At 39.9% G+C, this 13,767-nt stretch overlaps 1 protein-coding gene across 3 annotated transcripts in view; it reads left to right on the forward strand.

Annotated features, from left to right (window-relative positions):
- The window catches only part of EIPR1 (EARP complex and GARP complex interacting protein 1), an 80,080-nt gene extending 75,969 nt beyond the window's left edge, over window positions 1–4,111 (forward strand). For all 3 annotated transcript variants that reach the window (XM_086744969.1, XM_086744967.1, XM_086744968.1), the window contains one exon: window positions 2,156–4,111. In XM_086744969.1, the coding sequence (XP_086601095.1) occupies window positions 2,156–2,330 (175 nt within the window). In that variant the 3' untranslated portion in view covers window positions 2,331–4,111. The remainder of the gene's footprint in view (window positions 1–2,155) is intronic.
- Window positions 4,112–13,767: the final 9,656 nt, after the last annotated feature.

The raw sequence follows: 13,767 nt of genomic DNA on the forward strand, positions 1-13,767 counted from the left end.
AATTAAATTAGATGAACTGTGTTATTTAAATGAAACACTGAAACAACTCTGAGCATACAGAAAATAGTATAATCTAAAAGCTTATTTGTCCTTGTTTATCCAGCCTTTGGTTATCTGAGGCTCCTGGTTAACTGAAAGTCGGTCGTGTCCCCTGACAGCCATGTGCACCGTGCATTACTCCCCTGCTCATCACGAGAGACATTTGAAACCTTCAGAATAATGGAGTTGTGGGTAAGTGGGTGAGCACTGTGTGAAGCACATTACCGTCTGGGGACATGACCAACTTTCACTTAACCAGGCATGTCAGTTAACAGGAAGTTAGGAAAACACATTGCAGGAGATGAAGCGTCTCTGTGTGTGTGTGTGTGTTAGCTCTCTGCTGTGAGATGGTTTGTATCAAAGTACATATTCAGGAAAACCGCAAAGAAGCCTGCTCTTTGCAATTAACCAGGGGCTGCCTGTTGTTTGTGCTATGACCTTTTTTGTTAGTTGACCTTAAATCATAGAATCATAGAATGGTTTGGGTTGGAAGGGACCTTTAAAGGTCATCTAGTCCAGCCCCCCTGCAAGGAGCAGGGACATCTCCAACCAGATCAGGTTGCTCAGAGCCTCATCCAATCTGGCCTTGAATGTTTCCAGTGATGGGGCAGCCACCACCTCTCTGGGCAACCTGTTCCAGTGTTCTACCACGCTCATTGTAAATTTTTTTTTTCCTAATATCTAATCTAAATGTGCTTCCCTCTATTTTAAAACCATTACCCCTCGTCCTGTCACAATAGGCCCCATTGCAGAGTTTTTCCCCGTCTTTCCTGTAGAGCCCCTTTAGGTTTTGGAAGGCCACTAAATGTAGCATAAGTAAATGATAGAAGTGCTTGAAACTAAGTGCCTGAAGCAATTCTGCAGTATCAGACTGCTTTTGGTTTATTCAGTAAATTCAATTGTATTTTAATTGTGTTGTTATATTCACAACTGGTTAGGCTGGCTAGATGGAGCAGCAATACCCTGCAAGTGATACCGTATAAGCTTTGTGATCGTCGAGACCTGTGCTTTCAGAGAGCAGGGGTAAAGGGCGAAGACGGCCAATAACAGCACTTCATTTCTGTAGCAGCAGCATGTGTTTAAGTGATTGAGTGGCATTGACAAGGCTCTTTGGCTTTGCTTTCTGTTAGGAGGATTGAAGCTGTAATACAAGGCTGTTCCTGTGAGGCAGGGAGATGCTACTGAAAGCACTGATTCCTGTCAGACAGAGGTGATCCTCTGTGAGAGAAAGAGCTCTAAGGTCATCCTCTGAAAATTCACCTACCCTGTAGCTACAGAGTAACGTGGTGCGGTGTTTCTGTGAGAGAAGGGATTGCCTGTGAGTGGAGGGAGGAAGGGCTGTTCTCAGCTTAGCAGAGCACAATTGATGATTCTTAGGTGGTTTGGAGAGAATAGCCTGAATCTGTTCTTAAATATTTGCAATGCAAAAGAGAATCTGTCTGTCATGATGTAGGTGACCAGGAGCTTGTGTGTTGCTGTGAGAGGTGAGGTATGCAATAATAGATGAGAATTCTGTGTCAGCATAACTCTAAGAATGGGAGATAAAAATGAAAATGTTTGGAGTAGTGCCTCCATCTCCCTTCTGCTGCTCTAGGGAGAATGGGTCCAGGATGGCAGCACAGGAGAGACTGATGTTAAGGACTGCAACTTCTTACCTACCTACACGTTCTCTAATGATATTGTATATTATTTTAAGGATTCAATTAACAACAAAGGGGGAAAGGAGGAGATGGAGTATGGTGAGAGAAAAGGTGTTGATAAAAATGTGTGTTTAAGTGCATTGAGATCATACCCTGTAGTTTAATTTGCTTTAGAGAGATGTTTAGTGTAGGTTCTGAGAGACTTAGAAATGCACTGAAGTTGAGAATAAGAGGTACTTTGTCCCTGCACATGAGGTATTTAGCACTGACTTGACTCTGTTGTGTTGTCTGAAATAGATACACGCAGACATCTGGCATAAAATATTTTCTTAGCACCTACTACTACTGCATTCTTATACTTTGAATGGGAAGTTGCACCTCTAGAACTTAATGAAACTTAATACTGCATTTTAAATCAAGTTCCTTCACAGATCCTTACTATTTTCTATTTTTTTTTGTTTGTTCTTCAATTTTAGGATTAAAGAGCCCCTTCAGGACAGTGTAATAGCTACCTATGAAGAGCATGAAGATAGTGTATATGCAGTTGAATGGTCCTCAGCAGACCCATGGTTATTTGCCTCTTTAAGCTACGATGGGAGACTGGTTATTAACAGGGTTCCTAGAGCTCTTAAATATCACATCCTGTTATAATTTGTTTGGATTATGGTGGAGTTGTTATCTTGATGTACACAATTTGTAGGTATTGTTTAGATTTTTTTCAGGATCTATTTTTATTAAGTATAAATGTTAAAATTTTGTTAAGAATATCTGTACTAATATAGACACTTTTAGTTTGTCTTTTGTATTTGTCTTGGAAAACTATGATGCATTTTCTGAAGACTATACTACTTTTTTTTTGGGAGGGGGCAGCTAATAACTTTGTGAATTATAAAATTTCTGGATATATTGATTACTTCCCATACTATTGCTTTATTACTCCAGCTTTATTCAAATATAGTGGATTACAGAGGTGTTGTTATGCTGATATAAAACTGTGACAATGTAGGGTGCATGCAGCAGAAGTGATCAACTTGTTTACAAGAATGTTTTCTTTCTGATATAAGCAGCCTTTGCTCATAGCTAAGGCCACACTCTGCTAACTACTTTGGTCATTCTTCAGTGTTTATAGATACAGTTCTGAATGGTCTTAAAAGGCTTTCTTAATTCAGTATAATATTTTAAACAGTTTTTCTCCCATTTTGCATATCCTAAGAAGAAATATTAATCGTGAAGGTGAAACCTTCAAAATATATTTTTCATTTAAGCCTTATGGTAGTATCAACAAAATACCATCCTCTAATTTGCAAACTAAATGCAATTTTGAGCTATGTGCTGCTGTTGGAAACAATATTAGTCTTTATCAAAGTCTCTTACATTCTCATGTAATGTATTGTCCCATATTTATAGAACTTAGTTGTGCTGTAGTACATTTTGAGGGGCTCTGGAGCTATGCTATTATTAACCTGAAAAATCTCTTTAATATTTGTAAGTAGGCTCTCTTTCTTATCCTTTTGGCTATGTGCTGCTCTGCAGTACGCTGACATGATGTAGCAGGCTTTCAACTAAGCGCTTCTGCTATATCCTACTCTTTGCAATACCTGACCTATGCATTCATGACTGTCTTGTTACAAATGCTGAGAATAGGCAGGTGCTGCCCCGCAGGAGAATGCACAGAAAGCTTGAAATGTAGATGGGAGGCATGGTGAAACAAGCCTGCCGGTACTGACACCGCTTTCCCCTTATGTAGCTTGTTGTTATGAAAATTCTGCTGCTGTTCTTTGTGTGCTCAAACTAACCGCAGCAGTAATTACACCCTGCTGCCTTTTCTTCACTATTATTTCCAATTGACTTCAGAAGCTGGGTATGTGCGATGGTGTTGGTAGTGGCAGTATTGTGTAAGACCACTCTGAAGAAATGGCAAGAACATGGGATGGAAAGATCAATACCAGCCTCTTCCTGTGTTTCCTCCTGTTGCTATGGCAACTATTGGTGTTAGTGTTGAGGGACAGCCTGCTGCTCACCTCTGCTTGTCCTTACCCACTCTTGGATCGAAACATGTCCAGATGTGATTTGTTGTGTGTACACACCTGCTTCTGTGAGAGCACACTTTGAGAGTGTGACTGACTGCTGTAGGCAAAAACATCCAGAAAACTTGAAAGTTGAATTCTATTTCTGGCTTTCTTAAAGAACTTGTTTGGAAGAATTCATAGGAGTGAAATAATCTCATTAAATAATTTGTACTATTGTTTGTATTTGTGTTGCAATCCTGTCTGCTCCAGAGTGAATGCTTCATTGGAAATTCTGATGGTCTGATTTTCTATGTTAAGATTTTAAACTTGTGCTATTTCAAATTGTTTCAATCTGTAATTAGGCATGAGCTATTCACCTGTATACTGTATAAAAAATTACATTTCCAAATCAGTAGTGCTTCAGTTATCTGAATATCAAAATCCTTGGTTGGGCTGCAGCTTTGTATGTGGAGCTTTCAATCTTCAGACACAAAACCTTATTGTTTTTTTTTTACCTACACACAAAAAAAACCCCTGCAATATATCTTTAGTATGCAGCAGAACTCTTTTTAAAACTTTCTTCACATTAGCAATAAAGGTCTAATGAAACTTTATGGTCCGTTAATGTATATGGCTTGCAGTGTGAAGGTGACAGGAAATTACGTAACAGTATGTGGGATTTGATTTTTAACATGTAATAAATGCAGGACACATTTCAGACTGATTTGAGGTGCCTATATTTCCTTTAATATTGTAAGCTTATACAAGCTTGAAACCTCTCTAAACAAATAGTATGAAAAATATTTTGTTGTAGCTTTGCTAAATGTGTATAACATCACTCAATAGGGAAGAAGAGAGAGGATGAATGCTGGGAAGGAAGGGAGTAGCAGGTCAAATTTGAATGAATTTGAATTGAGAGAGCAGGAAGGGTCAAGTTTTAATCATTTTCAGCTGTCTGTAAATTACAGCAGAATCTGAGCTGCATGTACAGGCCTGGCAGCAATATGGAAATGACCCTCAGAAAGGGAAGGCTTTTGACAAGGCTTCATCCCAGGCTCTTGGAGAAAGCAGACTGCTGTAGGATAAGAGGAAGGGTTCAAAGATGGTTAAGTAACTGATTAAACAATAGGAAGTAGGAAGCAGGAATAAATCATCACATTTCATAGCAAAATAAATTACCAATAAACTCTGTGCCTAGGCCTGTGCTTTACAGTATACTCGTGACCTTTTTGGAAAAAGGGCTGCATAGAAATAATGGCAGAGTTTGCAGATGCTGCTCAGAGTAGTAAAGATGACTGAAGAATTATGGAAGGGCCTTACCTTACGGAGTGGCTGGGTGATAAAATAATAGATGAAATTCAGTGCAGGAAATATGAAGTAACAGATATGGGAGAAAAGAGTCATTTTATTTAACTACTGGGGACCACCAGTGTGTGTGGCTCTTACTACTTAGAAATAAGATCTTAGGATTTTCATAGATGTTTAAAAATGTCAGCTTAATAGAGGTTAAAATGTTAATTAAAATGTTGGGAAATTACTGGAAAGCAAATGGAGAAGAAAATAAAGCATTGTTAACCCACTAAATAACAGATATTTATAAATATGTGATGTTTGTGCATCTTGAATACTGTGTGCAGTTCTGGTTTCTTCTGCCTCAAACCCAATGTAGTAAAATTGGGAGAGATTTTAGAGGAGGATGACAGGAATGATGAATAGTATGCAGCACCTGTATGAGGATAACTAAATAGACTGAAAGGCAGATGGCTGAGAGGGAATGATAAAAGTCCATAAAATCACAAGTGGCAGAGGGAGAGGATGAATAGGGAGTGATTGTTCACTGTCTGTCCTGATGCCAGAACTGGAGGTTATTAAATGGAATCTGCAGGTAGTGGCTCAAAGCATACAAAATGAAGTGGTCTCCACAGGCATGAAGGTGAGCTATGGCACTTCTCTTCAACAACCCCTTCCCCCTGGAAAAAAGAAAAACCCATGCAAAGAAACAAAAAAAAGTCTCGTTAATGTTAACGCTGACATGACTTGAAAGTAACTGAACCAGTGCTTGAAAGATTAATCCATTAAAGGCTGCTAAATATAAAGGCAGTATCTCTGGCTTAGAAAATCCTTTTGAATCATGAATAGCTGGACACTACAAAGAGTACTGGCAGAGAATCCCTGTTTGCTTGTCTGGTTTTTACTTACCTCCCTGCACATGTGCCGAAAATAGAAGTTAAAAATAATAACTTACTCTCTAAAGCTTTATCTCTGGTGCTGAGACAGCATGTTGCTTCTGCGTATTTCTCACTCACAACCGTTTACTTTGATTGTAAGTTGTATTTTAGGGGATTTCAGAAAACACTTGTCTCAGATTAGTTTCTCTGCAGAATCCCAGTATTAACTTCTGGATACTACATTGTTGCAAAACACTCTGTGGTAGTAAGACTGTGCAAGCAAGCTGATTTCTGCACTGCAAGGAGTACATCATCACTTTGGAAATTCAAATCATGGTCCAAGTGATCTCACAGCCCTGGGTTGTTTCAGTGTCTCAGAGAGCACTGTTTATACAGTCACATATCAGCATTGGTAAGCACATCATTGTTGTGTTTTCAAGTAAACACCTCTGAAATGATTTTTCTTTCTTTGCAGACTGTCTCCAGGTAAGAAGCTTTAATAGGTTTTGGTTTTGAAAAAGTGAATTATGGTATTCCTTAAAAATGTCAGATTGTCAATGTTGCCATCTAAAAACTTGTTTTATTCCAGATTTGGTGCTGAATTTTTTTTTCTTTATCACCAATCTAATATATATGTCTGGTACGGAATTACAAAAATGCTTGAGATGTAGAATTGTTGTTCCACAGAAAGTGAATTATTGAAGGAGAAAGGAATGGATAATATTATTTTAAAAGGCTTTGAGCATGATCTGAATGAAGCTGACCAAAGTCAATAGAAGTCTTGGCCATTTAATGAAAAGCTTGAAATAACAATCTGTTTCACTTGAACTAAAAACGGTACTAACTTGAAATTAAAAAAAAAAAAAAAAATTCAGTACCAAACACCAGAAAGCAAAACCTCTCAGTATTGACCTGGACTTTGCCTGTGGTATCAGTGCTAAAATTAGCTTGACCTCCACTACTCTTGACCTCTACTACTTCATGAAGTTAATGAATTCCTTGTCAACTTCAGAATTAATGAAGAATATGTATTGGATGACATGAGTAGACTTGACATTTGCTTGCTCTACACCAGTTTTCCTTACCTCATACCTTTTCATTTCACAAAGGTGAGCGGAAATAAGAAGCCATATGATCTGGGTTATTCTCAACACTAAAATTAGTTGAAAACAGTGCTTTGTAAAGAATTAAGCTGCCTGACCATTGTATTTTCCAACTGACAACATGTCCTGATTTTGCCTGGGATAGAGTTAATTTTCTTCCTAGTTGTTGTGGTTTAGCCCCACTCAGCAGCTAAAATACCATGCAGTTGCTCACTCTCCCTCCTCATCACCCCGAGCAGTGGGACCAGGAGGACAATTGGTAAAGAGAAGAAGGCAAAACTCCTGGGCTGAGATAAAAACAGTTTAGGAGAACAACAGAGGAAAAGAAAAGAGGTGGAAAACAAACAAAAAAAAAATCCCAATAACAGAAAATACTGAAGCATGTAACTTACAGTACAGTAGTTCACTTTGGATCTTAATGCCCAGCTCCCTCCCAAGTGGTGGGAACCTCCCTGCTGCACCATCCCTGCTTTATATACTGAGCATGATGTCACATGGGAAGGAACAGCCCTTTGGCTAATTTGGGTAAACTATCACAGTTGTTGGCTAATTAGTAACCTGTCCCAGCCCTGTATCCCAGCCAGAGGTGCCACCAGCTCCAGTTCCTCTCCCAACTCAGGTGAAAATTAACACTATCCTAGCCAGGAGCAGGACATGAGTAGTTGGTGTAGTGCTGTGTTTTGGATTTAGTACGAGAATAATGTTAATAACACACTGATGTTTTAGTTGTTGCTGAGCAGCGCTTACAGTCCTAAGTTAAGGACTTTTCAGCTTCTTGTGTCCTGCCAATGAGGAGGCTGGGTATGCACAGGAAATGGGGAGGGGGCACAGCCAGGACAGCTGACCCACACTGACCAAAGGGATATCCTGTACCATAGGACATCATGCTCAGCAAATAAACTGAGGGGAGCTGGCTGCGGGGGCGATCGCTGCTCAGAGACTGGCTAGGTATCAGTCGGCAGGTGGTGAGCAGTTGTTTTTCTTTAGTTTTGTTTCTCTCTTTTTTTGTTTTCATTACAGTTTATTGTTATTTTATTTCCATCATTAAACTGTACTTATCTCAATCCATAACTTTTCTTACTTTTACTCTTCTGTTTCTCTCTCCCATCCCACTAGGTGAGCGGGGAGGGTGAGTGAGCAGCTGTGTCGGGCTTAGTTGCCAACTGGGGTCAAACCACGACACAACAAAAAGTATTAGTTCTGTATTTACCTCTGCAATCTTATGGCCTGGTACCTCTTGCAGTATTTGAGACTGAAATTCTGCAGCTTGTTTAAGATGGCCTTCAACAATATCATCTGACATGGTAAGAGACCATGAGGTAGATATGCCTTTGACATAACTGAAGCAGTGAAAAGGAGATGATGATAACTGGACTGTATCAAATTGTATTGTACAGATTGTGTTTGGATACAAGCTCATAATGCTATAGAGCTGCTATTTGGCATCACAGAGGATCTTGTGGTGGTGGTTTGTTTTGTTTTTCTAGGGGATATGAAGAAAGTGCTTAAAACTTTGTTGTGGAGCCCGTGGTGTGAATGCCATTCTGAGGCTGCAGAAAGCCTATGATTTCTGGAATAGCAAGTGAAGTGATTGAGAGAAAAGTGCAAATCAGTTTTTAGAGAAGCCTGGCCTTCTCATAAAGGGAGCTGCTGGGTGTGAAGCCATGGATACTCTCCAGAACAATTTGCACGTTGCTTCTGCTCATTCCACCTGCCACTTTGGTCAGTGAGGAGCTAGTGAAGTGAGAAGAAAATGACACACAGATTTGGAGAAAAAGACAAAAGAGAAGAAGAAGTGAAAGGAAGGCTGACAAATACAGAGTGAAAAGTGAATTGAAAAAGGCAGGATCAGGGAAAGATCAGTTTGGAAAACAGAAATAGGAAAGACGGAAGAAATTGGCAGTAAGTGAAGAGAAAGATACAGGGATAAGAAGTTAAAAAATGGAGAAGAATTTTAGTTGGCTTGTTTTAGCTATGATAGTAAAGGTCCCTAAAATCTTCCATGTTACTCTCCCTGTATTAACTGATTCAAGTGCTAGAGAATTGTTGGTTTGCATTGCAGCACCGTAGTTCTGATATTGGAGATGGTTCATGCAGGATAGTTGTTGTCAAGTTTGGCGTAAACAAACATGTTCTTTTTGGTCCGTAAGTTATTGGTCCTAACTGATAGGTTTTAAGCGGGTGGGATTTTCAGCTGGTTGTTGATCTTCTCAGAGATCAGGTTGCAACTGAATGTGTGAGTCATAGTTTATTTCAGTGGGAAGTTATCGAATTGGGTAATCAGCCTAAAGGAGCGGTACCCTGAGAGGTACCCTGAGAGGTAGTAGTTTTCAAGTAGGCTGTTTCTTGAGTCACACTCATGAGATCTCCAAAAGCACCTGTTTATGACACTGTTTATCTCTCCGACATCAAGGGGATGTTCTAGTGAGAACAATTCAAGATACTAGATGTCATTAATAAAGTATCTAAGGCACATCCTCCCTTCCACACTGACATCGTACAGGAAAAGAATGTCAAGCTGTTCTTGAGTACCTCCCCCATTCTGATGTCTCCGCTTTTGGTGCTACCACAGCTCCAACTTTATAAAGGGGTTTTAGTGCTCCAGCCCAGAAGATAGCTTTGGGGAGAAAGAGATGAATGAATCTTACTAAATCCAGCAGCCAAGCTCCCCATGTGCAGACTGCATGGCAAATGTGTGGGTTGCTGTTGCCCTGGAGCTGTAGCAACAGCTGCCAAGCAGCTGGGCTGAGCAGGGAGAACCTCTAATGTACCTTCTCAGCAAGTTGTCCATTTATTCTGGCGCTGCCCCGAGTTCAGGATTTTGGCAGGAGGAACTATGGAAAAGCTTTTAAACAGAATGAATTTAGAAGAGTATGGGAAACCTTGGAAAACCCAAAGATATCACATACTAATCAGCAAGTCTAGATGAGCTGAATCCTGGGGTGGTAATAGACTTGGCAGACAAATTCTCTGAACCACTGCCAGTTTCTAAAAATTTGCAGAGGACCGAGTAGAAAAGGAAGACTGGAAAACAGCAGAAGCGGTACTGATATTTGGAGCTATGTGGAACAGCAGCGCACAGATTTGAATAAGGAAATGTGTTTCAGAGTGAGGAAATTTCAGCCAAATTAAGAATGTTTCATGTTGTTTTTTTTTTACTTAGCTTTTTTTTTTTATAAACACCAGTCAAAATACTAGCAAATATCAGAAATAAAGTTATCGCATCCATGCAACGAAGTGTCGATTGTCCATTGTGTTACGCAGAATTGCCAGAATTATAATCTGAGTGTTTGTATGATTTCCCTTACACCTCTCTGGAAAACAGAGAGGATGGTTGAAACATAGTACATGATGGTAAATTTAACTTGTCTTCAAACACTCATGTAAAAACAAACAAACAAACATGTTCTTTTAGTTTCTTATAATGAGAAAGAGTTTCTGCTAAAGAAAGCAGGGAACCATCCTTTGACTCTGTGCCTGGAAACTGGGCTGGGGATGCAGTGGGGAAGAGAGTACCTGGAACGTGACTCTGCAGAGACTGTGAACAAGAATGATCTGTTTTCCAGCATGCAGCTGGTGAGTAAAACACTGACTTCAGTACTTCCAGCCATATCTCAGTATATACATATCAGTATTTTAAACAGAAGTTACCTATCTAAAACTGCTTCCAAAAAAAAGACTTTTATGCTACTCAGGATAGTGACGAACGAGCACAAACAGGAAAGCAGCTTCTTAAGAATGTTTCCTTACCATCAGGAGAGTGGCTGTGTCACACATTTATTTACAACTACAAAAGAGCTGGGCTTGGGTGCGTGTCTGCTGATAGCAGCTGGTAGGTAGATGGAGCCATAGATACTTTGATGCTGTTGCTTTTTTTTTCCTCTGAGTCAATCTGGGTAAAATGGGAGAAATCTGGTAGATGTATTATTATCGGAAACTCTGTTAGGAAAAGCGCAAATGAAAGCTCCACCACAATGGGAGCTGTTTAATCCTTTACAAAGCAAATACCAGAGAGCTTCAACAATTGTTCTGACCATCCTGTCAGATGTGAGTGGCAGTTACTTGGATTCAGTTTCTTAGATGCATATTTCTGATCTGTGTTTTAATCATCTATTTTCAGGGTTAATGCTGTTTGAATATCTTCGGTCTGTTGTTTTAATGACTTGGATAACTGCTGTACAATTTTCTATTAGTGTTCACAGGCACTTACTGTAAGAGAGAGGGAAAAGCTGCTTTTGTTTTTACGTCTTAATGCTGCTGTATCACGAGGTATTCTGGTTTCTGTTCCTGTGTCCTATACCTCAAGGCCTAAGTTGCAATTTAAATTCTACAGGTTTTGGACTGGTCATTGCTGAGGGCCAAGAAGAGCTACGGATGAAGGCTGAGGATGACTGACGTGTTCTTATTCATCAGAAAACAGAGTCAGCTAGAGAGAACAGGGGAGTAATTGTTGGAGTGCTCCCTCCCTCACTGCTTGCACAGAAAGACAGAGACTGTGGGGAGGAAGCTACCTGAGGTTATGAAGATTAATACTGCTAGAAATTCCAATCAACTCACACAAGGCTGCTCCTCAAGGCTGTCAGATGCCTACTGCCTTCTCTGATTCAGGCGGGGCCACATCAATTTCAAATTTCCCAACAGAGATTGCTATGATTTATGAGTTTAGGAGGCTGATAAATGTGGTTAGTTGAAGTGTTCATGAAATAATTGAATCAGAATAATTTCAGTCAGCTGTGCTCAATTTATTTTCTCTGATAACCACAGGAGGGTGCAGTTTTTGATTGGAAGCTTCATCTCAAGGATTCCTATCACAGGAAAGACATTGTGGAACCTGGAATAAGAGCAACTTAATTTTGCTGCCAGGCTTGTGTGAGGCCTTATGAGCTGACTTAAGTCCCATCAGAAGTGGAGAGTAAGCACCTTGAGCTCTTCTGGTAGTGCCCATGACAGAGGCTGAGTCAGTTCTGGTTTATGCATTGTGGGATAATGTCTGCTGGGAAGGATAATGAGATTTTTACTATTTAGCGTTTGAAAACCACTTTACTGTTCAGTTGGGAGAACATTGTTCTTTACACTTGTTTGTAGTAAATTATTTTCAGATGACAAGTATTATGAATATTTCACATCTGGGTTTTGTGAATTTTTCTAGAGTGGAGATCAGCATTAGTTCTGTCGTTACAGCGAAGGGAGCACCTATGCATCCCTCAAGAGTGTTATATGAAACTTTTAAAAATAAATCTGTCCCTATAAGTTTGTAATTTGTCTGCTGTAACTTTCCCACATAGCAAAAAAAAAAAAAAAAAAAAAAAAAGTAAAACAGGAAGGTGAGCAGGTTACACCTGAAGTGAATTTTGCTGGTCAGGAATGTGTCAGTAGACTAGGGAAGGGTTGTCCTCTGCACTGCTTGGAAGAGTTGTAGAGTTGCCGACTTCCAGCTCCATTTATCCCATTAGGATTTTATACCTTTGCATTTTGATGTCTTTTCCCTGTTGAATCCTTGAGCTGCTAATGTTTCCCACCACAACAGCATTACCTCTGTCGGCAATTTTATGTTTATCGTGTGTGGCTTTTTGCCATAGACTTTCATACAGCCTTTTCTCACAACTCATCTGCTTTCTCAGAAGTCGTAACCAAAGCTGGGCAGCATGCCATAGATGGCAAAGGCTTGCTGAGAGAGCAGCTTTCCCAAGAGTCCTAATCTGTGTAAGGTAAAAATGGCCAGGCTTATTCTATGGTGAGCCAGGAATGTAGGCTGCCCCTAGAGATGTGTGTTACCCCAGGCAATTTGTATCAGCATGGATATACCGCTGATCGTATGACGTAATCTGACCTGCATGTGAACCATTCTCTGGTCACCCATGGCTGAAGAGCTGTGGGGTAGGTCCTTTCGCCATGTGGTGAAGAACAACCCTACGCTTGCACAGGAAGAAATAAATCTCTCTGAGCTGTTATTCTCAAAATTCTCTTGCTTTGGAATGCAAGCATTTCAGGATTTTTCATAAAGTTTATTTTCTTTTTTTATTTTTTTTTTTTAATTCTGTCCATCATCTTCCGTTTGGGGGGAGGGTTATCAGAATATGAAAGAACCAGTAGGATTTGGGGGTGAGATATTCTGGCTGCATAGAAAGATTTGTGACCCTAATGTAAAGTGGTACATGCTTTAGAGCCCATTATGGCAATCTGGTGAGGTAGAGCAGAATTAGGTGTTTCAGACACATCAAGCAGCTGTATTGAAGAAGAAGCTGGTACACTCAATTTGTATTGGAAAATAAGTGATATTCTGAATAACGAGGTCCTGATAAACTTCAGCTACCCAAGTCTGGTGACTTTTCTGTGAGTACATGTTAATTCCTTCATTTAATTCATGATGGTTCTTTTGTCTCTAATGGTGGTTCCTTTTGTCTCCAGATAATTTGATACCATCTCTACCTGCTGTAACTTATTTCTGTAGATTGCAAAAATGCCTGTTTTGTGTCGTTTGAAGAATGTCCTATGGGGTGCAGGATCTCTTAGTGACATGTGCTCGGTATTGTTGCTGCACTATGCTATCCAGGAGTACAGCAGAAGTTAACTTGAGAAAAATGTTTGCTAAGGTTTTACCTACTTCCCCTTTTCACTGCTCAGCAGTTAGAAAGGTGCTTCCAAGAATAATTCTTACTGAATCTCCTTGCTGAGATCTCCTTCCCGTGAAGTGCACTCTGTGTCAGAGAATGGTGGGGAGGACATTGTGAAAAACTTACTGCTTAGTTGGAATGTGGATATAAACCACAGAATGTTTTCCAAATCAAATTTGGATTTGGGGCTTAGC

Source organism: Chlamydotis macqueenii, chromosome 3 (genome assembly GCF_036417535.1).
Source record: "Chlamydotis macqueenii isolate bChlMac1 chromosome 3, bChlMac1.mat, whole genome shotgun sequence".
NCBI classification, from domain to species: domain Eukaryota; kingdom Metazoa; phylum Chordata; class Aves; order Otidiformes; family Otididae; genus Chlamydotis; species Chlamydotis macqueenii.